Source organism: Corythoichthys intestinalis, chromosome 18 (assembly GCF_030265065.1).
Source record: "Corythoichthys intestinalis isolate RoL2023-P3 chromosome 18, ASM3026506v1, whole genome shotgun sequence".
NCBI classification, from domain to species: Eukaryota; Metazoa; Chordata; class Actinopteri; order Syngnathiformes; family Syngnathidae; genus Corythoichthys; species Corythoichthys intestinalis.
In genome coordinates, this window is record NC_080412.1 from 4,582,081 (window position 1) to 4,606,413 (window position 24,333).

At 40.0% G+C, this 24,333-nt stretch overlaps 1 protein-coding gene across 3 annotated transcripts in view; it reads left to right on the top strand.

Moving 5' to 3' along the window:
* Window positions 1-24,333, top strand: part of LOC130906329 (gastrula zinc finger protein XlCGF57.1-like) — a 91,770-nt gene that overhangs the window by 4,369 nt on the left and 63,068 nt on the right. For all 3 annotated transcript variants that reach the window (XM_057820544.1, XM_057820545.1, XM_057820543.1), the window contains exons 2-3: window positions 1,108-1,221; window positions 7,162-7,272. In XM_057820544.1, the coding sequence (XP_057676527.1) occupies window positions 1,108-1,221; window positions 7,162-7,272 (225 nt within the window). The remainder of the gene's footprint in view (window positions 1-1,107; window positions 1,222-7,161; window positions 7,273-24,333) is intronic.

Consider the following 24,333-nt stretch of genomic DNA (forward strand, 5'->3'; position numbering starts at 1 on the left):
CAACAGACAAATGCTTTGCTTACGCGACGATTCGGGTCAAAGTCACACCATCAAGAACTTAATTGTTACGTCAATGTCAATATTAAGGTCGTTTTTACAGCCTTCAAATAGAATTACATTCATTAACTTGAAATACCTTTCTGTGGATCTTTCTCCCGATTTCCACCTCTGCGACGACATACAGTAGTCAAGCTTGCAAAAGAAGAACCGATGTGATTTTCAAAATAAAGAGTGTAAAGGAACAATTCGCATTTGATGTGCTGTTTCGGACAACTTCTGGCAAATAGTTAATAAATAATGAGCTTAATATATTCAGTTTAAACTAAATTCCTGTTTTGTAAGCTACATGCTCAGGGTCCGAATTTTCTGCGTCAACGTGTTCTGCTAAGTCTAATAAATTCAGAGAGCTCGTGTAAAACCTCTGCAATCGCTGCCATGTTGTGAAGGTAAAATAAAAGATAAAATTTTAATGACACATTTTAATGACACATTGACTCATTTAATTTTTGCACATCTGGACCGCCATACAAAGCCGTTGAGTCGCACATGAGAGGAGAAATACGCCAGCAGCTCTGTTTTTACAGTGAAATAAAATGAGTTCTTTTCTTCATCACAAATTGTTGAGACATGATTTGATCTTAAAGTATATTTAGAAGGTCCTAAAAAGCATTCAATTTGATGTTTAAAATGGTGTAATAACCCTGTAACAGATTTATTGATAAATTATTTGTTGCAGCCTTGGGCTCAATGGGTTCGAGATGAGAACCCTGTTCAGATTTATTTCCTCTTTCTGTGGATTACATTCAAAATGGAAACTGTCAAGTCTGAAGTTTTGGAATGTTTTAGGCATTCATTTTAGAATGTAAAAGCCATTCATTTGTTGCCCTACTCACATACGCAATATATGGCTTGTGCTCTTTCATGCTTTTGTTCCTTTTTAATATATTTTATGAACTGTTTTTGTTTATGTATTCCTGATTTTAATGCGGCGTCAAGCACTTTGAATTCATTTGTGTTGGATTGGATGACAACAATACATGAATAAACAAAAAAAATAGGTAAGGAGGATAAGGTAAGGATTTGGCCCGTGTGTTTGTGGTTTTGCAGATCTATATGTCAGCCAAGCCCATCGACTTGAGAACCAGGAGTCTGCATGCGTCAAGGGGGAGGAGGAAGAGTCGCCACACATCAAGGAGGAGGAAGAGTCCGTTCACATTAAAGGTCATTAAAGGTTCCAAGCATTGTTTTTTTTCTTTTAGATGAGAAAGAAATCAAATATGGTACCTTCTCAGAAGTACGAAAATGTCTTTCAGTCTAATATAGTGGATTTGCTTTCTTAGTAGCTGTGCAATGGACCCGTGAACTGACGTAAGGTTTGCGCCACGGCATCGACTTGACTATCGTTTGCAGATAGATTTTGGTAACACTTTACAATAAGGGTCCCTCAAATAACATTAGTTAATGCATTTTTAGACAATAACTAATGTTTAAGTAACATTACAATAATTAATATAATTGCTTATCTAACATTTATTAATATATTTATTAACATGAGTTAAAGGATTAGTTAATGCATAACCAGACAGTAACTAACGGTTTGGTAAAATTAAAAAAAATATAGGCCTATATAGGATTGGGGTTTAGGGTTTGTAAACTTAAGCATTTATAATTACTTAGTTAAGGAACACATGTGCTACACTTTACAATAAGGGTCCAAAAAGCATTCAGTAATGTTTAATAACGGTTAAGGGGAGGGGGGACTTCAGCATTTATAATTTCTTAGTGAAGGGACACGTGCTACACTTTACAATAAAGGTCCAAAAAGCATTCAGTAATGGTTAATGGCTTCACGTAAAATAATAATACCATACTTAAGGTTAGGTTATTAATGCACTAATGTATATGTGAATTAATGTATGGTACTATTTCACGTAAACGTACCTCATAAGTATTACTTATTACCATTACTGAATGTTTTTTGGAACCTTATTGTAAAGTGTAGTACATGTGTCCCTTAACTAAGAAATTATTAATGCTTGGAAATGTCAAAAGTGACTTGCAAGTATAAAATGTAAATAAACAAAAATGCGTATGAGAGTCGTATGTTCAGGCAGTGCAAATAATCGAAGTGAATGAGCAGCGGTTTGAAAGTCAATGCTTTGAATATTGCAGGTGAGAAAGTATTGAACATAGAATTTTGCATGCAAATTAATATTGGACTATGCCTTGTCAGCTTCCTCGACGTGTACAAGTCTCTGTTCCTAGCCATCTCCTTTCTGCCGGTCTGCCACTCTAAGGCCTTGTACGTCCTCGCTTTGGAAGTCACATCCTTGGAGAAGTTCGCACCAAAACCGTTGAAGAGGGACCTGCTGATGTGCGGCAAAATGGTGTTGACCAGCCTGTGCCCCTCCTGGCACCTGTACCCCTTCGAGGTCGGGTCTGCGGGCGCCAGGAACATCAAGATCACATAGTTATCCTTTTTCTCCTCTGCTTTGGCACGGTCCAGGTCAGCCTGCACGTCCATGGGGTTGAACCCGACGTCCTTAAGCAAGTGCAAGCACTGGGCCATCATATTGCTGACCATTAAGTTCTTTATGCTGGTCCAGTAATTGGTGCCGCACATTTGGCGGCGCTTGCCAAATGAGTGCGCCGCTGGGTCAGAGTTGGCCTTCCCCATGCAGACATACTTGACCCCCAGGATCTTGCGGAGGATGATATCCCTGCAGGAGGCGGGCAGGACATTGCACGTTAGAGGAGTTCCAAAAAATCGATTATTACATGCATCGCGATTCGACATGTGACGATTCGATTACGATTCATAAAGGTTAAAAAAATGATGATTTTCACTCAAAATTTTATGACAGCCGCTTGTCGCCGAACGAAATTTTAAGACACGTCTGCCGCCCGGACACCGTTAACGGACGCACGCAAAACTTCAGTTTCTGGGAGTGAGATTTACTCCTTTTTAAAAGACTGGAAAATAAACCGGGCGGTTATGCTTTTGTGCGCAATTTATTTTTAAAGCGAGAGAGGAAGAGAGATAGTTCGTTGCTCCTCGTCTTTCCTACTGTCCAGCAGTAGTTTTAAGGCATTTCAATTGAAAAATGTCCTGAGCAGAGGTTGCGCTAGTCTTTTTCGTTGGCTGTCATTTTGACTGACAGGGTCATAAAAATCCGGTCATAATCTATTTTTACCTGTCACTTAAATTTTAAAGATGATGATAATGACATATTCAATAGTATTTAGTTTTCATTCATTTTAAATTCTGTCCGAACAAGCTTAACAGAGAATCCACACCGTGCCATCACACATCAAGCAGATGAAATGTAACTTTTTCTCCGCAGTGACAGAAACAGCTGACTGTGGCCCCAGTAGGTAGGCTACATATGGAACAGTAAAATTAACAGTTCACCTGCTGTGGCCTGAACGCAGTCTCACACCTTACTCCTGGTGCGCATGGACTTGAATTGCGTGCCCGCTTGTGCAGTCCCTCTTTTTTCACCTCTTTTATCAACACCATTGTCGTTTTGGGGCTTTTTGAAGAAACTTTGGACACTCAGTTGTTTGACTTTTTTCCGAGTAAGGCCAACGACGTCATGCATCAAGAGAGACAATAGCTAATTAATATGCTCACTCGCCACCCTGTGGTCTGGGGTGTGAATTGCAACCTGTTAAAATGACAGATGGACTTCAGTTTTTTCCGTCACCGTTTTAAAAAATCGGTCAACGACGGAAAATGTTCAGTTAACGCGACCCCTGGTCCTGAGTGTGTTGCTAAGACGTGTGTGCGTCTATAAGAGGTGAGTACACTAACCCTCTTGTACTGTTTAGCCTTTGTTGTTGTTTTTGAGATGTTAATAGTTCGCGCCGAGCGCTAAGCTAATTAGCTAATTCGCCAACGTGTATTTCATATGCAGAACGTGTATAACATTAAGTACAGCGGTAACACTACAAACATGCGAAATAGTACAGAAATCTGTTGTTGCGGGGGAGAGAGGGAGAGAAAAAAGTGCGCGCGCTCACGCTGTAATGAGAGTGTACATGCTGGCAGGGCCGGCCCGGCCTATACGCAGACTATGCAGCTGCTTAGGGCCCCTGACCACTAGGGGGCCCCCAATCTGGCAATTGTTTAATTTATATTCTATTTTGTTTACTACAGTTTGCTTTATTTGACTTTTGTGAGTTTTGATACTTGATTGCAAGCTTATAAAAATATAAGTTCTTCCTTAACTTCTTTCTTCCCTCTTTTAGAGAAAGGTTTGGCGCTATCTACTGTAAGTACTGACAATCATTTGGGGTGAGAAGTTTGAAGTATGCAGTGCAACACAATCTGATTAATATACAAAATATGGACGTATGGCTTGGATTGCATGTATGGGTTTCACAGTACACTGTGACGAAATGGTGGGCCAAAAATATGGGCCCCTTTGCACTATTTTGCTTAGGGCTCCCAAATGGCCTGGGTCGGCCGGCCCTGCGTGGTGGTGACGAGCAGTTGTGATTTCCACCTGTAACACTGTGAAAACAAAGTATATTGGTTAAAAGAAGTCTTATTTCTTAAGACACTTTGTTTGTGTCCAGAAAATGTGGAATTCATTCCACCAGTGTAAATGTTATTGTATTGTTGAGAGAAATAAGTACTCCCTTTAAAATGGTTAATGTTTTTGCACTTTCTTGAAAAAAATAAATACATAAAAAAAGCAGCTTAAGGGCAGCTTTTTGTTGCGTGTGCATGTTTCCATCTTTCCTGTTGAATCATAAGGATATTTTAAATAAATAATGGACATTAATTTGTTTGGCTACTTTATTAATCAGTACTGCACGATGCATAAATAATCGTGACAATCGCGATAACCGTGATCATCATCGTTCAGAAATCGAATCGTAGCACCCTGAATCGTAATCGAATCGTGGGGTGCCTAAGATAATGACGTGATGTGCAGAGCCGAGGCAGTGGGCGTCGGAAGCCTACCGGTCTTGGTCCCTGTTTTCTTTTCTCCTTCTTGGCCCAAATCTTGAACATTTTCTTACAAAAATTAAAACCGATCAAGCTTGCTGTCAATTCAATTCAATTTGATCAACTACAGTGTGGTTACCTTGAGAATTTCACCGGTCTCCTGGATGAACTCGATGTTGGCCTTCGACTGCTTATCAAAACGGCCTGCCTGGTCCTCAACACCCCCTTCCCTGCCCTCATCACCTCCTGCTCTTGGCCGCAGCACACATAGGTTGTTATCATCCCAGCGCACGTCCTGCCCCGGCCCGCGCACGTTCATCACAGAGATCATCCTCTGGAACATCTTCAGAACGTCAGCCGTGTCCCTGTGTTCCTCCTTGCCCGTGGTCATGGCGAGGAGCCTCAGCCCGGCGACCGTGTTGGGGTTCTATGACCGCCATAATGAGCCCGATGCTCTGCTTCTCGATCGAAAAGGGCGCCAGCACCTTCTGGGTCAACTTGTAGCCTGCCTTGAGAGACATGTAGTCCTCTAGCTGACCAGCGCCTTCAGGCTCGAGAATCGGGCCGTCCTCATCCTCTTAGGCTCCTACAAAACATGTTTGTTTTAGAAAGATAGGCGTTTTGTGTCATCCTTTTTGTAAAGTGAATAAGGCTGCGCACTTACTTCAGCCCCACGACGTTTAGACAGCACCATACAGCTGTTGTTGTGGAAGCTGCTGTAGATGTTCTTCCAAAGGTGCACGGGGTCAAAGTAGACGACGATCTGCTTGTTGCCGTCGTCGTAGGGGTTGGTGTAGGACCATGGTGTTTCACTGAAAGTTATCAGATTGAAGTATTACATAAAACACGTAAAAGCTGATTGTTTTTAATATGGACGGAGAAATGTCTAAAATAAAATCTAGAGATACAAAATCCAACATGGCCGCCGTAGCAAAACAAATATGTTTTTACATTGAAATTCTTGTGAATAAATGCTTAAATCCCTGTATTCTTTATGGAAATGGACGTAAAAGTCTCGATTCTTGGTGAAAAGCAAAAGAAACAGCATTTATTTCGTGTAAATATTGCAAACAATAAGGCTATTCAGTTACGAAAATTAGCCGCCTCCATGTGTAAACAAAGAACAACATTTTTGTGAATAAATGCTTAAATCACTGAATTCTTTATATGCGCGTAAAACCGCCTCGATTCTTGGTTAACAACAAAAAAACAGTTTCAATATACATAAATCTGTCGAAGAATGATGCTAGGCTATTGGCTTTATGATAAGGGGGCTGCTGCAATGGCCTTTTCTGTTAAAAATTCTTGTGAATAAATGCTTAAATCACTGAATATAGATATGGATGTAAAACGGTCTCGATTCTTGGTTAAAAGCAAAAACCGGGCAGTTGGCAGTTATTTTACATAAATTTGTCGAAGAATGAAGCCAATGCCGTTGCGGATCCCAGTGATTTTTTTTCACGACGTTTCAAAATGCATGCATTGCACGAATAATATAATAATTACCTTGAATCCTGAAACAAATCACTACTGAGACAATCCTTGTTGTCAGTATGTGGTCCAGATTGAAGGTAATTCCACCTTTGTGTTGAAAAGCATGTGTGAGAGTCATTCCCACAGACTTTTAATAAATGAAGCTGACTCCCACAGCCCCCTACGGGCCGGCCGGGTGCAGAGAATACCTAATGTGACCTGTCAAGGTATCTTGAAGTCTATGGCGACATGTTTTAGTCTTAAATTATATTTTGAAGGTCTTTAAAGGCATTCAATTTGACTATTAAAATGGTGCAATAACCCTGCAACAGATTTATTCATTCATTAATTGTTGCAGCCTTGTGCTCAATTGGTTAGAGTTGAGAACCCTGTTCAGATTTATTTTCACTTTCTTTTTTGCAAGGTTTTGGCATTCATTTCAGAATGTAAAAGCTTTTCATTTGCTGCCCCACACGCATACACAATATATGGCTTGAGTACTTTTATGCTTTTATTCCTTTTTAATGTATTTTATAAGACTGTTTTTGTTGATGTCTGCCTGATTTTAATATGATGTCAAGCACTTTGAATTCATTTATGTTGAATTGGATAACAACAAAACATGAGTAAACAAAAAAAAAATGGGCAATGAGGATTTTTCTCCAAAAGAAAACAACTTTGGGGACACAAGTTTGCAAGTAAAGAAATAAGATTTGTTTGTGGTCTTGCAGACCTATATGTCAGCCAAACCCATCGTCTTGAGCACCAGGAGTCTCTATGCGTCAAGGGGGAGGAGGAAGAGTCCCCATACATCAAGGAGGAAGAGTCCGTTCACATTAAAGGTGATCCCAAGCATTTTTTTTCTTTCTTTAGATGAAGCAGAAATCAAATATGGTACCTTCTCATAAGTACGAAAATGTCTTTCAGTCTAATATAGTGGATGTGCTTTCTTAGTTGCTGTGCAATGGACTCGTGAACCTACGTAAGGTTTGCGCCACGGCATAGACTTGACTATTGTTTGCAGATAGAAAGATTTCTTTCTATGTAAACAAATTTGCTTTTGAACTAATTACATGAGGTAGATATATTGGGCGCAATTACAAGTGTAGAACAGACACACTGAGTAGCGCAAAGAAGTGCGTAACGCTGTGTCAAACACACTGACGGCAAACATCTGGTCACTCCAACCAGACCAAATCAAGTGGAACATTTACTCATAGGCGTGTGACAAAGGTGTGTGAAATTTCCGATTCTTAGATTATTCGCGATTCAGCTGTGGAAGATTCAATTCACAAACATCCAAATTCCGATCATTTAAATAGGTTAAATAACGCGGAACTAAAACACAGTCAGCGCCGTCTTCAGGACGCAATAAGGAATGGACTGAGTAAACATTCACCACAACTCAAGCTGCTAGATAAAAAAAAACGCCGACAGCCGCTGCAAACAATGCCCAGTTGCTACAAACTTCGCCCATATAACGCTACAGTAAATATCACGTGTATATAAAACTAGATGCAAAATGACATTTGGCATAATTAGCACATGTGTAGAGAACTAGGTGCGAAATGACAGACTCGCCGGCGTTAGTAAACAGTCGCCATCTTAAAGCAGTAGACTTCTCAGGAAGGCTCTGTTGTAGCGAACTTAATTAACTTTTTATCTAAAATACTCCTAAATTAGGCTGTATTGGCACCATGGAAAAAGTGCTTAGAAAATGGATTTCGTTCCACTGAATTGGATCTACATGATCTCTGCATTGTAATTTACATACGTTGCTAATTACTACCAAAAAAAAAGTTCTACTCACGGTTTCCAGTCATTTTTTAGTAATTAGCGTTTTCGTGTCGGTCTTTTTTTCCCCCGTGGCGCAGTGATATTGATACGGCGGAGTCGTATCGTCAGTGTGTGAAGCCATTTTAGGTCACGTGCACCAATAGGAGACGAGGACTGTTGCTATGCGCTTCGATAAACAAACAATATGGCGGCGACCGTGCCAAGCTACGACACGAGCGAAGATGAACCAAAGATAAGAAAACCGCATTCGGAATTTAGTCAAAAGGCATCGAAACGATGCTATATGCATCTCTCAACTGTCCAAGGGCGAAAAAGGGCAGGAATTTGGAAAAAACGTGCAGAGCCCGCATGGTTGCGTCAGACAATGGCTTTCTTCCCAGGCTCCGTCGAAGGATCTTGCTGAAAATGCGTCGACTGGGATTTTTAACGACATTCACTACAGGTAAGCCACACGCACGCCTTTACTACAAGGTTAATTGTTATTAACTTATGCTAAAAAAAATCTTATTTAAACTAGTGTCGTAACGATACCATTTTTTAGCCCAGATATCAATACCACTTTGTTATAAAATGTATATAGGGTACAGTGTGTCGAAAGTGAATCCAGTAGAACTTTTTATTGCATACCAGTTATGGGTGACAATGGCTAAATAAACCTTTTGGCTCAAGAACATCAAGCTGTAGTCAATAAAAGCCCTGATACTGACGTGGCAGTGATTGCTGTTAGTCTGCAGATAGATTTACAGTGTAAATTGCATTTTTTCACAGGAGGAGGCAACAGAACGAGGACTGACGTCTCTAAGGTCTCTGCAGCTCCTGGCACTAGTGTGTGTTCAGCACTCATTGGCATCCATACATTCACAGGTTGTGACTCTGCTTGTGCCTTTCATGGCAAAGGCAAAAAAAACCTTTTCTTTTGCACGTCATAAAAAAGAATACCTGACTGGGTTTGCAAAGCTGGGCAGCAGTTTTAAACTTGACCTACAAACATTTAACACGTTGTGTAAATACGTGTGCCACCTGTTTTGCCAGTCGTGCCAAAAATGATGCCAAATGCAGATCTTTCTGTATGGCCTCGTCAGTCTTGCCAGAACATTCTATTCCCCCCAAAACTGATGCTCTGTACCAACATTGCAGGACAGCAGACTATCAAGCAGCAATTATGAAACGTTGTCTGACAGTTAAAATGTGTGCCCCTTCACCCATTGGGAATGGGTGGGACATTGAGGATGGGCAGTTGGCAGTGACATGGATGACTAAAAATCCTGCCCGATACTGTTTTGCAAGTAGTCAACTGTAGTTGAAAGGCAACCAATTGTGACATGGGAAGATGTTCCTGTATGTCTGCAAAACTTTCTTGTACTGATTTATATCGGTGCCAAGCATGTGAGAATGTTTCCAAAGAAACAGAAGACACTTGGATGGGTTGATGACTTTGAGTAAAGCGATTTTGAGGAGTAATGTTGTCATGTACAGTTTTACTATTCTTTTATTTCTATTTTTTTTAAATTCGTTTTTCAATATTTGTATGTGTAATAATGTGTATTTCTATAGTATGAGATACTTCCATGTTTAAATAAATGTGTACCAACAGTACTATACTTGAATGATTCCAACCTTTTGTGTATATACAGTGTGATTAAAAAAGGCTGTGCCAAAATCAAAATGCCATGTCAAAAACGAAAAACATAAAAAAAAAACTACCTTGGACAGATGTAGGAAGTAACTAAGTTTAATTTCATGTTTTCATAATACTCAAATATGGCCATCACCAGCAGCATGGACAACATCAAGTTGACATGAGAATTCCTCCCTCCCGCGTTGATTGCGTCTGTTATGTAATCTTTCATGTCATCAATATTCGCTGGAAGTGGTGGAACATACACTTAGTGTATAACATACGTTATGTGCCATAAAGATGGATAACGAACTTTGTCTTTAACATACCAACACGTCCAGCAAGTGCTGATGATGTGAAATATCGAACAACAGTCGCAATCAAGACAATAACTGCGACATGCACACGTTTGAGAGGAATTCTCATCGTGGCTTGATTTTGTCCGTGCTGCTGGGTGTGCTCACATTTGAGCACTTGTGAAACATGAAATAAAACTTGGAAGTTATCTTCAACACGTGTCCATCACTTCTTTTGTGATGTCTTTCATTTTTTAAGTATCACCTTATGATTTTGGCAGATTATATTTTTGATCACCCTTTAATTTTTTTGTCTTATTCCATTTTTGCCATGATTCACATCTAGGAGGGTGTGGTAGCAATTGGGTTGATTTTCAGCTATTTATGATCATGGCGTGCATTTTTTATTTTATATATTTCATTGCATAGTAGGTTGTGATATTTTTAATATGACACATAAGCCTTTAGCTTAATTCAATATATATTTCATTGTGCTGGGTGCAAATCATTAATGTTGAAGTGTTTCCTTCAAGAAATTAGCTACATTTCTCATTCTGAATTCACCTATGTGTATACTAAGGCACCAATACTTGTTTCAAATGTTTGGTAGATGTGTTTATGACATTTGATAAAGATTTTGTGTTGCCAGAATTAATATAACACTTAAAACAAGCAAAAACAGCAACACTAGATCTGTATTTTTGTGTATTCACATCAGGATACATTTCTGGCTGGTGACTAAGTTAGGAGGGTATTGGCTTTGAAAAAATCAATTTTCTAAGCACTTTTTCCATGGTCCCAATAAAGCCATATTTCCACAAGCTTGTCCATTCGCAGCACTTCCTGGTCAACTCTAATCTTTTAATGGACGACGGTCTCACAGAAGAAGTTGTAGCTGTCAGTGAAGGGTGTTTCAGTTCTGAAAAACACGCACACACACATAAACCATGTGAGAACTGTTTCATCCATATCATATTTACATAATCTTCCAATCCAAATTATATAGGCTTGTCTATTCTGCCATTTTTTCCTGAATAAAATTATCAAATAGGTTTTTGGAACTACGGTTAAACAGACTAAATACTATGTTATTTGTCAATCTAAACTTTTTGCTCAAAGTTAACAATCTAACATCATAATAATGACCGCTACAGCCCAGAACTCACATTGCAAGTCTTAACTTCATATGTGATCTGACCAGAAGCCCACAACTCCCATAGTTATTCACAACAAAAGGCGTGTGTGTGGCTTACCTGTAGTCAATGTCGTTAAAAATCCCAGTCGACGCATTTTCAGCAAGATCCTTCGACGGAGCCTGGGAAGAAAGCCATTGTCTGACGCAACCACGCGGGCTCTGCACGTTTTTTCCAAATTCCTGCCCTTTTTCGCCCTTGGACAGTTGCGAGATGCATATAGCATCGTTTCGATGCTTTTTGACTAAATTCCGAATGCGGTTTTCTTATCTTTGGTTCATCTTCGCTCGTGTTGTAGCTTGGCACGGTCGCCGCCATATTGTTTGTTTATCGAAGCGCATAGCAACAGTCCTCGTCTCCTATTGGTGCACGTGACCTAAAATGGCTTCACACACTGACGATACGACTCCGCCGTATCAATATCACTGCGCCACGGGGGAAAAAAAGACCGACACGAAAATGCTAATTACTAAAAAATGACTGGAAACCGTGAGTAGAACTTTTTTTTTGGTCGTAATTAGCAACGTATGTAAATTAAAATGCAGAGGTCACGTAGATCCATTTCAGTGGAACGAACCAACACAATTTTGGCTCAGCCAATACAGCCTAAATCGGCAAATTTTTGACTTGAATCTATCGTTAAATGATAAAACAGTTTTAAAACTTTCACATGTCGAAAAAAGACAGAAGGGAAAATATGGTATAGCGGTAGCAATTTTAACAACTTTAATGGTTAATTCACAACATTAATTGAGTGTAGTTTAAAGCTGCTGATACAGAAGGGGGACTTAAGTATTTTATTTACTGTTTTGAACTGTTGGCTTGATACTGAAATAGTAGTTTATTTAAGCCTGAGAGGATTTTTTTACTATTTTTGTAACGAATGTACGAAACATTAAAAGCAGGTAATAGCTGGAGTGGGTGGGCATTGTGCATGAATAATCGGTATTTAATCAAATCGTAGCCTCTGAATCGGAATTGAATCGTGAGGTGCCCAAAAGATTCCCACCTCTAGTGAAAGTATATCAAAAAAGTGATATTTGATACTTTGTAGCCCAAAAGGTTATCGATATGCTCTCACCAAGAATCAAAACATCGTTTTGGTGATGATGAAGCTTTTTATTTCTAGCATGCACAGAGAAACAGAAATACAATATAACTCAGAATAATTATTTGCGCTCGAAAGGGAGTGGGAAGAAAAAATAATTTAATCCCATCCCCTGAGCTCATCGTCCAGCAGTCTTATTTCGTGGGATACTCCTGTCCTTCGACTTTAAAGCTGTAATGTGAAGTAAGGTTGGCCAACCATGTTTTTGAATAATATGAATGGCTAAACAGTTATAAGCATATTTTCTTCTTTTTTTTTTTTTTTTTTTTACGCAACCCTTCCAGATTCTTTGTTTAACCCATAGCAACGCCCTTGACAACGAAAATGCTTTTCTTTGGCAATCTTCGGAAATTACGTCACACTGAGAAGTGCGAGGGAAGTCCGCCATAGAACAGTATTGTTTGTTGCATTGCTTCTCAGTAAGATGCCACAGCGGTGTGTGGCGATGTTTTGTTCTCACTCAAACGAAAAGTTGTATGAGTGACCAAAGGATAGCAGGGAACGTAAATGGACATCTTTCGTTCGCACGAACTGAATGAATTTCACGCCATCATCGAGTAGTGTTCTCTGCTGCAAACACTTCGAAGATGCCTGCTTCCTTAACCGGTCTGCTTATGATCAAGGATTTGCCAAAAAGTAAGTGTGATTTTTGGATAGATGACTGATGACTTTGTCAAAGCATAGCTGCCTACTGTTGTGGAATGAACAGTATAAGCTAGCGACGTTAGCCGGAAGTTGACTCGTGGCAATCCCCGATCATAGTTGTTGTTGCGTTCGCTAGGTTAAGCGTGTTTAAATTGTGCGTCATCTATGATCTTGTCCGAAAGGGTTAATCCACTGTCAATCGGGAAACTGGTGTGGATGTGCATATAAATGGGTCGGCGTCGCGGTAATTCACGGTCACGTTGCAGTAAGAGACACACACCGCCGGTGAGTTTGTGCACATTTATTTGTATTTGTATTATGTATTTCCACCTGAATTCTTCAAGCATTGCATTGCATTTGTACGGTTCGGCGTTTCTTTCACGGTGATCGCTTGATAGCCTTCTAGTTTGTTTCGCAAGAGCTGCTGACAGGTGACAATTTAGCGTGTTGGCATTGAGTCAATCTCGCAGCGAATCAGCGAGCGCGCAGGTCACGCAGTGAATCATGGGAAATGTAGTCTCGGGACAACACTGCAGTGGTGCTTTGTAATCTGTTCGCTTGTGTGAAAAAACTACATTTCCTCACGCCATTAGACGTCACTTCCTTCCGAGAGCTGTGCTGAGCTGTGTTCTTTTCCATAAGAACTGCTCCATGTGTTAATAAAGAGGCAAGGTTGTCAGCACGTCGTGTGTTCGATACATTTGTAAACAAAAAGCTCATAACAAGACACTATGCACAATCCGTTTAAGAGACGCTGGAGTAGGAGGCGAAGAGGAGATCAGCGAGAAGCAAAACTTCGCGGTCGAATGTGGTGGCAGTCTGCTATAATTTTTTTTTCTTATTTTTGCCACAATAAAGTGGAAAAAGCCATCGACGACTCATCTCCTTCTTTCCCCCCCAACGTTTTTATATTATTATTTTATATGCACGAGAGCTGCCGGATCTGCCAAAATGAACATGAAGTCTGATTATTATTTTTTTTAACAATGTCATCAGATAGACAAAAACATAAAATTATGTGCAAATGCCTGCATCTTCAAATCATGAAAATAATAACAGCCTATATCTTACCAATGTTGTAATCTCGATGGGTCTTGTATCCATTCCATGTCAGGTAGTCTAGGCACATTGTTTGCATCCTGATTAGCGTCTGGCTAATACATGTTAGGTCCAACATAAAATTCCAAGCTCCTCTTCTTCCTCCAACTCTTCAAAAACTTGGATCTCCTCCCTTGTGCTCGATCTATCGCTTATATCGCTGTTTGAATCATTGTTTGAAGGGCTTTGTATGGCGGCCGTATGTATGAAGCTGCCATTGCTGTTCCCGGTGTGACGTATCACTTCCGGGTTCGTCCCCTTTCAGGCTCGAACTTCGGAAACGCGATTATTTTGTCAAATATACAACATATAAATAATTTTTTCATGCTTTATTTGTTGGACAATGTTTAACCCTTGAGAGTCGAAGGACGCGCCGGCGCGTCCTCAGCGCACGTCGTCTTTGAAGCGCCCTCACGTTTTAATTACGTCACCCACATGCCGTGGGTTGGTCTCGTTTTAAAGTGCGGAAGTTGCGGTTTACTCTCGTTATTATTTGAAGTCAATCGACCAACTAAAACGTGAGATATTGTCATTTAAGTTTGATAGTTTTATTGTCCTCTAAAAAAAACATTAAAACGCTGCATGGATCATTTGTTTATGTCTATATTTCGATCATTTCTTTTCCTTTTTCAAAACGGAAGCTCCATGAAAAAAACACAAATCAAACGAACCCTTTCGAAGTCACAGTGGAAACACGAAATGCGTTTTTTTTTTTTTTTAATAAATAAAACTGCCGTGCGAGGTTCCACCGAACGAGATGGAGGAGTGTTCTGAAGCAGCGAGGTGGCGAGCGACGGCCGTTTCGATCAAGCAGCGAATTTGTGTGACTTTGAGAATGAACGGAAAACTAAATTTAGCGCAAGCAATTGTGCTTTTTGATCAACTTGAGGAAGAGGATGGTCTAAATTCGTCATCATCGTCTTCTTCGGAAGAGTCCTCGAGTGAAGATAGTGACGGATTTGAACAAGTGGGTGACGCCATCGACGAGCAGAGGTAAGCCAACTCACTTTTTTTTTTTTAATGCTGAAAAAGTTTCTTTTGAAAGTTTCTTTTGATACTGCAAGACAAAGTTAATTTTGATGCAATATAAGTGTGTGTTTGTGTATATAATAATAAAATGTGCATATCAGATCAAAGTCGTACGTGCACTGTGTGTATCCCAGGCAGGAATTTATAATTTGTTCTTCTTTCTATATGAAGATTAGGGATGTAGCACAAATTCATCAGCTATGGTATTGCTATGGTATTCTTTCTATTGTCATACATATAGATTTCCATTATTATTTATTGCTGTATATATTTTTATTTTATACTTTATTATTTTCATAAATACTGACTTTTTTTTCATGTACATTTATAGTGACAATGAAAAATATACATTCACTGCCCGAATGGAAAGAGGACGAGGGAGAAGGGGTCATCACGGAAGAGCGATGAGATGTCAGCGGAGGGGAGGCCGGAGAAGTCAGCGCGGCAGAAGCCGATCACCACTGGCTCAGCCTGCACCTGTGCCATGGAGCACAGAGCAAGACACAGACACTGCCCCACAGTGCAGCCGGTTCACACCCCGGAGACCACCAGGACCTCAGGTGAATTGTGACCATGCATACACCCCAAAAGAACTTTTTGACCTGTTCTTCACCTCATCGACAATGATGAATATGTGCAAACACACAAACCAGTATGGCAGAGTCCGAAAAGAGAAAAAGTTTGTGTGGACAGACACTACAGTGGAGGAGCTTGAAAAATTTATTGGACTCCTCTTGTACATGTCTTTGGTTTCACTTCCAACTGTGCAAGATTATTGGAAGGCAAGGAATTCCAGGACGAAACAGCTTTTCGGAATGGCATGCCTGAAAAAAATTTAACTTGTTTATTGTAAATATTTTTGAAAATACTTTTTTTCCAATGCTAAGTATATATTCCCCCCCCCCCCCCCCCCCCCCCCCACACACAATCAGTCTTCTCAATTTGTGTATATAAATGTGTGTTCAAGAAGCTTGATTGTGTGTACATAGTTTTGATCAGGTGATGGGCCACAATACCTAAACTCATAAAGGGATGGCCTCTAAACACTTTTTGTGTTAGATGGTATATATTTTTTCACTGTTCTTCACTGTTTGGTCTGCTGTATATAACCCGTTTTGACTAGAGCATGTATAAAAGCAAAAAACGCCTATGGCCATACCTGTTGTTTATGTTGTATTGTCAAATATAAGACTATTTATTCTAAATTTTTTTGGTTGAATGTTCATCCTAACATGTTGAATAAATATTATAAAGTTTCAAAACGGTTCGTTACGCATGTTTGGTTGTCAATTGGACATCAATATTAAAAATTTTCACAAAACGATTTTGGAATTTTTGGTCTTTTTGGGCCCAAAATGATGATTTATAATTGGTCAGTGAAAGAAACAACAGTTTGGACATGAAGTTCAAGGTGTCACAAAAAAAGGGACCAAACCAGGCCATCGTAAACAATTCTTTCTTTGAAATATAAAAGCAACTTCACAGGCATGCAAAATCAGACAAAATAGGCCCAGACCTTAAAGAGCATACGACACCAGAAAAAAAAGTCTTAAATGGCATTATTATGTGAATTAGAATCATATTTTGAGACGATTCGACTATATACAACAATTTAGCAAAGCGCAGATGACGAGAAATTAGTCTTTTAATCTGCCGGTTAGCCACGCCTACAATTATAGGGCTTTAGCGTCCCCAACAGGTGGATGACGTCAGCGGTAGACTAGGCTCATCGGTTTTACTATTCAGCCCATTGAGGGGGAATTGTTCAGAACGAGGAAAACGAGACGAAGAGAGCTGCAAAATGTCATTGTTTCAGTCTCTCTACTCCCAATATTTTTACAGGATATTCTTTTTATCCAAGTATTTTCCCCAATAGCTATATAAATGGCTTGAGAAGGACCAGTCAGCCCGTCGAGGGGGAACTATTCACAATGAGGAAAACGCGACGAAGAGAGCGGCAAAATGTCATTGTTTCTGTCTCTTTACTTCAATATTTTTACAGGATATTCTTTTTACCCAAGTACTTTCCCCAATTGCTAAATAAATGGCATGGTCATGACAAATAACTTGTGCTAAATGGAATATAAAATAATAAAAATCCATTTATTCAAGACGACATGGCAAAATTACTCCATAATGGTCAAAACAGTCGACTTTACCTTTACTGTCACACCTGCCGAACGATATTTTATGACACCTACATCGGACATATCTCATTTCTCTTCCCCGGCTTCGGAGAATGTAAACAGACCAGAAGGAGTGACAGCTAGCCGACATGCTAACCCGAACCGAGGGATGTTTCAAAGTCTTCGAAGTGGAAAATCACACATAACTAGCCTGGATTATTTGACATGACGACCCGGTTGTCGAGTTTCTTTGCGGATCGGCAAACCGCCCGGCGGAGAGCAATTTACAGTTCGTTCCCTGGAGGAGGGTGGCTGGAATTGTTGTGTAGCTAACGTGCTAACAGCTAACTGCTAATGAGCGTGAGGATAGCTTTTTACATGCCTATCAATGATCAAACGTAAGTAGTCCTTTATTTAAAGGAATTTTACAGTGTTTACTTTGTAATCACTGTATTCGTATTTGACATAATACAAAACAAGATGTTTACTCACTTCCTTGTAAGTCCAATGGTCCCACAGTAAATATCCACGGTGAATGGGAACCTTTTGAAACTCCAAAAAGGCACATACGCCTCTCCCGCATACAGAATGATTTTTCTGCAGCCGTTTGGCTGGCGTGATGCAAAAAATAAAAGTATTAATCCGCAAAATCAGCTGAATCCTTCGTCCTCATACACAACAGTACACTGTAGCGTGAAGAGGACGTCTTCTACCGTACACGTCACAGCGCCCTCCTCCTCAATGCGAGACCGAAGCCGGAAGTCACTCATTTTCCTGGCGCGGGATTCAAAAAACTAAATAAATATAGCGATCGCTTCCACATACATCCAAGCGGTCCATATCATTCAGGAGCATAAAATACCGCATGTATTATGAAATAAACATGCTTTTTCGTGTCACAAGCACTTTAAAGGGTTAATTACTTTACTTGTGACCCTATTTGGCATGTGAAGAAATTATTTCACATTATTGCTTTAAGTCCACACAAAGAAGGGACAGGGAAAAAAAAAAAAAAAAACAAGAAGACAAAAAAAAACTAAACCAATAGACAACCAATTAGACCAACAGAGTTGGCTCATTAATAACAATTCTCAATATATATATACAGTATATCCACCAATTCTACAAGAACAGCAACAAACATTGTCAGTAAATGTCATTACATTGTGAGCAGACCATAATACAACAATTTCAATTTTTGGATATTTTGACAATGCTTGAAGTGTTTGTCTATTTATATTTATATTTGTCAGTAAATGTCATTACATTGTGACCAGACTATAATACAACAATTTCAATTTTTGGATATTTTGACAATGCTGGAAGTGTTTGTCTATTTTTTCTTTTATAGTATTGGTCAGGGTCCTGGTCTGGAATTCCTGCAGCCAATGTTGAACCAATATTTACACACACAAAAAACTATAGACAAGTTTCCTGAGCGAAATATGGGCGACGCCATCTTGGACAATGTCTGCCTCGAACTTCCAGTTTAGAAAAAAACCTCATCAGTTGCGATTAAAGTTGGTGTGTTGACGAAGTTAAAACTGTGAAATAAAGCCAGAGGAACCCACGGAATCTCCAAAAATTGATTCAGCACGACGTAGATGAGACGTAGATGAGATTGGATGATTGTTCTTATCACTTCGTTTGTCATTCTTGGACAAAATATGACAACCTGTCAGCCTGTGTTGAGGTGAGGTATAGATTCATACGCCGGCCACTTGAGTGACCAAAATGAGCTGAAATTACAAAATTATATTACATTTGCCGAAATCAGAAGGGATGACACGGATTTTGTTGTTACAAGAAATACTACAAGGTATGTACAGAGATCCCTCGTTTTTCGCGATTAATGGGGACCAGAAACCGCTGCGATAAGTGAAAAAACGCGAAGTAGCGCACCCCCCTACCCTGCCCCAATTTTTTGTGTGTGTACAATGTATTTATTCAATTCCGTTGTTCAAAAGTCATATTTTAAAATATCTATATAGTGCCCTCCATAATTATTGGCACCACTGGTTAAGATGTGTTTTTTAATTTCTAATATATATATTTTTTTTATTCAAATAATATGGGACCTTAATGGAATGAAAGACAAAAATCCAACCTTCAATACAAGTGCATTTATTCAGTGGGGAAAAAAGTCCGACATAAGAATTAATTATTTGACATCAAATAATGTGTGTCACAATTATTAGCACCCCTGGTGTTAATACTTTGTACAGCCCCCTTTTGCCAACAAAACAAGGTCTGGGGACCATGGCCATGGGAGGAGCTTGATTTTGTTTCTGGTGAACCATCTCTGTGTAGATTTGGCCATATGTTTAGGGTCATTGTCTTGCTGAAAGACCCAGTGACGACCCATCTACAGCTTTCGGGCAGAGGGCAACAGATTTTGATTTAAAATGTCCTGGTATTTCAAAGCATTCATGATGCCATGCACCCTAACAAGGTTCCCAGGGCCTTTGGAAGTGAAACAGCCCCACAGCATCACTGACCCACCCCCACACTTCACAGTGGGTATGAGGTGCTTTTCAGCATGCGCATCTTTCGTGGCACGCCAGACCCACTTAGAGTGTTTGTTGCCAAAAAGCTCAATCTTGGTCTCATCTGACCAAAGCACACAGTCCCAGTTGAAGCCTGGTCAGATGGCTTTGGTTCAAATTTGAGGGGAAAATTAGTTGAAATCTTCTTGAGCAAACTTGCTAGCCTAGCCAGTTGATTGCGTCATGCGTCTATGGAGTCTCGCGAGAGTTACGACGTCACAGCATGCTACCATCCGACACCACGTCTCATCCTTAATGCCCTTGCTGATGGAATGAGATTTTCACTCAAAATCTCTCGATACATGGCCCCATTCATTCTTTCCTTTACACAGATCAGTCGTCCTGGTCCCTCTGCAGAAAAACAGCCCCAAAGCATGATGTTTCCACCCCCATGCTTCACAATGGGTATGGTGCAATTCAGTATTCTTTCTCCTCCAAACACGAGAACCTGTGTTTCTACCAAAAAGTTCTATTTTGGTTTCATCTGACCATAACACATTCTCCCAGTCCTCTTCTGGATCATCCAAATGCTGGGTTATTGCCAACAAAGGGTACATAACAAAGTATTGAGATGAACTTTTGGTATTGAGCAAATACTTATTTTCCACCATGATTTGCAAATAAATTCTTTAAAAATCAAACAATGTGATTTTCAGTTTTTTTTTTTTTTCCCCCCCCCCACATTCTGTATCTCATGGTTGAGCTTTACCCATGTTGACAATTACAGGCCTCTCTAATCTTTTCAAGTCGGAGAACTTGCACAATTGGTGGTTGACTAAAAACTTATTTGCCCCAATGTATGACTTGTACAACCCTGCACAGCAGAAATTTTTATTTTCGTGCATTTATTGTGTAAATTTCACTAAAATAAAACTTGTGTTGTGAAAATATGTGTTAACTTGATTGTCAGTGTTCGTTTGAAATTATTGGCAACCTTTACTAAAACTTTATCTGTCAATTAATACTAGTCTAAAATTTTTTGAGTTCAACTAAAACTGGACTAAAACTTGTTTGAATATTTATCGACTAAAACTAACCAAAAGACTGAGGCTAAAATTAAAAGGGCTGCCAAAAACAACACTGGCAGATAAGCATATTTATTATCGTTTTTAATTATGCTGACGTTTGAGTGTGTTTGGCTGCTGGGCCAAGCTACCACTCAGCTAGGGAAGCAGAGAGGAATAAAATCTGACTGAGAATGGCTTTGATCTAACGTGATGCGTGCGCTGGAGTGTAGTCATGTAATTCTATAACTTATGTGCATATATCCTGTTTTTATTTCTTCATTGTACTTTTTCATTGCCGGAGAGAAAAGCAACAGTCCTCTGTCACCTGATTACGTGCTATCCATCTTTAGCTATGTGAAGACTACGGAGAAAAGAGACGGTGTATTGCAGGCCTTCAACCACAGATGACAGCAAATAAAGAAACACATGCGGCAGACGGTGGCTGGTCCTTTTGTTTTTTTTTTTTTTTGTTTTTTAAATACCTGTCCTGTTCAGCTGATTGACACGCCCGATTGGTCTGAACAGTTTTAATGTATCACATGGGAGTATGACATACTCCCGTTGTGATTATTCGACGTGCCAGTTGAAGCCAGTTGAAGCCTGGGACCGTGTGCTTTGGTGAGATGAGACTAAAATTGTGCTTTTTGGCAACAAACACTCTAAGTGGGTCTGGCGTGCCATGAAAGATGCGCATGCTGAAAAGCACCTCATACTCACTGTGAAGTATGGGGGTGGGTCAGTGATGCTGTGGGGCTGTTTCGCTTCCAAAGGCCCTGGGAACCTTGTCAGGGTGCATGGCATCATGAATGCTTTGAATTACCAGGACATTTAAAATCAAAATCTGTTGCCCTCTGCCCGAAAGCTGAAGATGGGTCGTCACTGGGTTTTTCAGCAAAACGACGCCCTAAACATATGGCCAAATCTACACAGAAATGGTTCACCAGACACAAAACCAAGCTCTTCCCATGGCCATCTCAGTCCCCAGACCTTGTTTTGTTGGCAAAAGGGGTTGTACAAAGTATTAACACCAGGGGTGCTAATAATTGTGACACACATTATTTGATGTCAAATAATTATTTCTTTATGTGGGATTTTTTCCCCACTGAATGAATGCACTTGTATTGAAGGTTGGATTTTTCTCTTTTTTTCCATTAAGGTTCCATATTATTTGAATTTAAAAAAATTATTAGAAGCTAAAAAACACATCTTAACCAGGGGTGCCAATAATTATGAAGGGCACTGTATAAGTCGCACCGGAGTATAAGTCGCATTTTTGGGGGAAATTTACTTGATAAAGTCCAATACATAGACCAGATATGTCATCTCGAAAGGCAATTTAAAATAAAAATACATAGAGAACAACATGCTAAATAAGTTTACAGTATGATAATGTTACGTGATTCATGAACAACGAAATGCTAACGTGGCCGGTATGGTAACGTAACATAGCTATTAAGAGTTAAGCCTGAGTTATACTCCCGCGTTGCGGTGACGGCGCAGCGACTACAGCGTCATTCGACATTCGATAGTTCTGCGGTGAGGAAACACGCTGCTCTGTAATTCACCGCCAAGCCACTAGAGGGGTGTGGCGTTATGTTTGTACAGTTTTGGGGCATGCTTGTTGACTTCCGCTAGTCAGAGAAAAATAAACAATGCAAGATGGAACTCTTGAAAGTAAATATTCTGCTCATCAACACTGAATAAATATTGAACATACAAATGTTGAGGGGCAGGCGACGCAGAAGACAGTTTCGAGGCGGTCTGGCCGACTTTTGATGCCGCACAGAGAGTTTTAGACTCGGGTGGAGAGAGCTTGCTGTGGCGGCTAGCTTCAAACTGGCGCCGAGCACTGCGTTCAAGGTCTGCAAAGCCCTCCAGCCCGATTTGTTTGCCGTGTCCTACAACCAGCCAGTGGGAAGCCATAGCAGATTTCTGCCGTCTATGGAACTTCCCAAACTGCGTTGGGAGCCTTGATTTTAATGTTATCATAAAAAGCACCGAGGCACTCTCAATCAGTGATGATGTATCGTGAGTGAACTGTCTGTTATTGAAAATTAAAGATCAAAACAACTCTTTTGACACCAAATCTGTGCTTTATTCTTCATATACTTGAAGTGTGACATGCAAATAAGTCACAGACTCACAGCAAACATATGTACACAATAAATGATGAACTGCACCAACCAAAAATACGACATAAAGTGATAAAAAGTTGGCAGTTTTTGGCTGACTGGGTCACCGCTTTGTGTGGCCACTCGATTCCGAACACACACGTCTGTCTCGGTGGTTCTTTCAATTTTTTTTTTTTTTTTTTCCAATTGCCGACCTTGCCATTTGGCAATCACAATAATGTCTTGACGAGACTTGCTCTGCGATGATACTCCCGTCAGCTTGGTCCATTTTTGCGTGTAGAAAATAATGTTTGATTCTATTCTACAATGGCGGTGATTTCGCACTAAACCGGAAACAACAGTCTGAGCGGACCAATCACAGTCCGTTTCTGCCACGTCGTACGCGTCTACGCTACGCAAAGGTTAGAAAAATCGAGAGGCGCGCATCAGGCTACGGCGCAGGTTCGTAACTCGGGTCTTCCTTGACGGCGCAGGTCTGACGCGGAAGTATAACTCTGCCTTTATTCAGATAACTATAGCATAAAGAACATGCTAACAAGTTTACCAAACCATCAGTGTCACTCCAAAACACCAAAATAACATGTGAAATGCTATAATAATGTGTTAATAATTTTACACATAAGTCGCTCCTGAGTATAGGTCGCACCCCCAGCCAAACTATGGGGAAAAAAAACTGCGACTTGTTGTCCGAATAATACGGTACACCAAAAAATGTGGTAAATACATATTAAAATAATAACGGACAATTTGCCGAATAAAACTATAGGTCTATGATATCTTAAAATGACTTGTAACAACTTACCTTTTGATAAATATCAGTATGTCGAACTTTGATGTGCCTCTTCAGATTCATAGTACAGGTACAGTGGGGCAAATAAGTATTTAGTCAACCACTAATTGTGCAAGTTCTCCCACTTGAAAATATTAGAGAGGCCTGTAATTGTCAACATGGGTAAAAAAATGAGAGACAGAATGTGGAAAAAAAAAAAACAGAAAATCACATTGTTTGATTTTTACAGAATTTGCAAATCATGGTGGAAAATAAGTGTTTGCTCAATACCAAAAGTTCATCTCAATACTTTGTTATGTACCCTTTGTTGGCAATAACGGAGGCCAAACGTTTTCTATAACTCTTCACAAGCTTTTCACACACTGTTGCTGGTATTTTGGCCCATTCCTCCATGCAGATCTCCTCTAGAGCAGTGATGTTTTGGGGCTGTCGTTGGGCAACACGGACTTTCAACTCCCTCCACAGATTTTCTATAGGGTTGAGATCTGGAGACTGGCTAGGCCACTCCAGGACCTTGA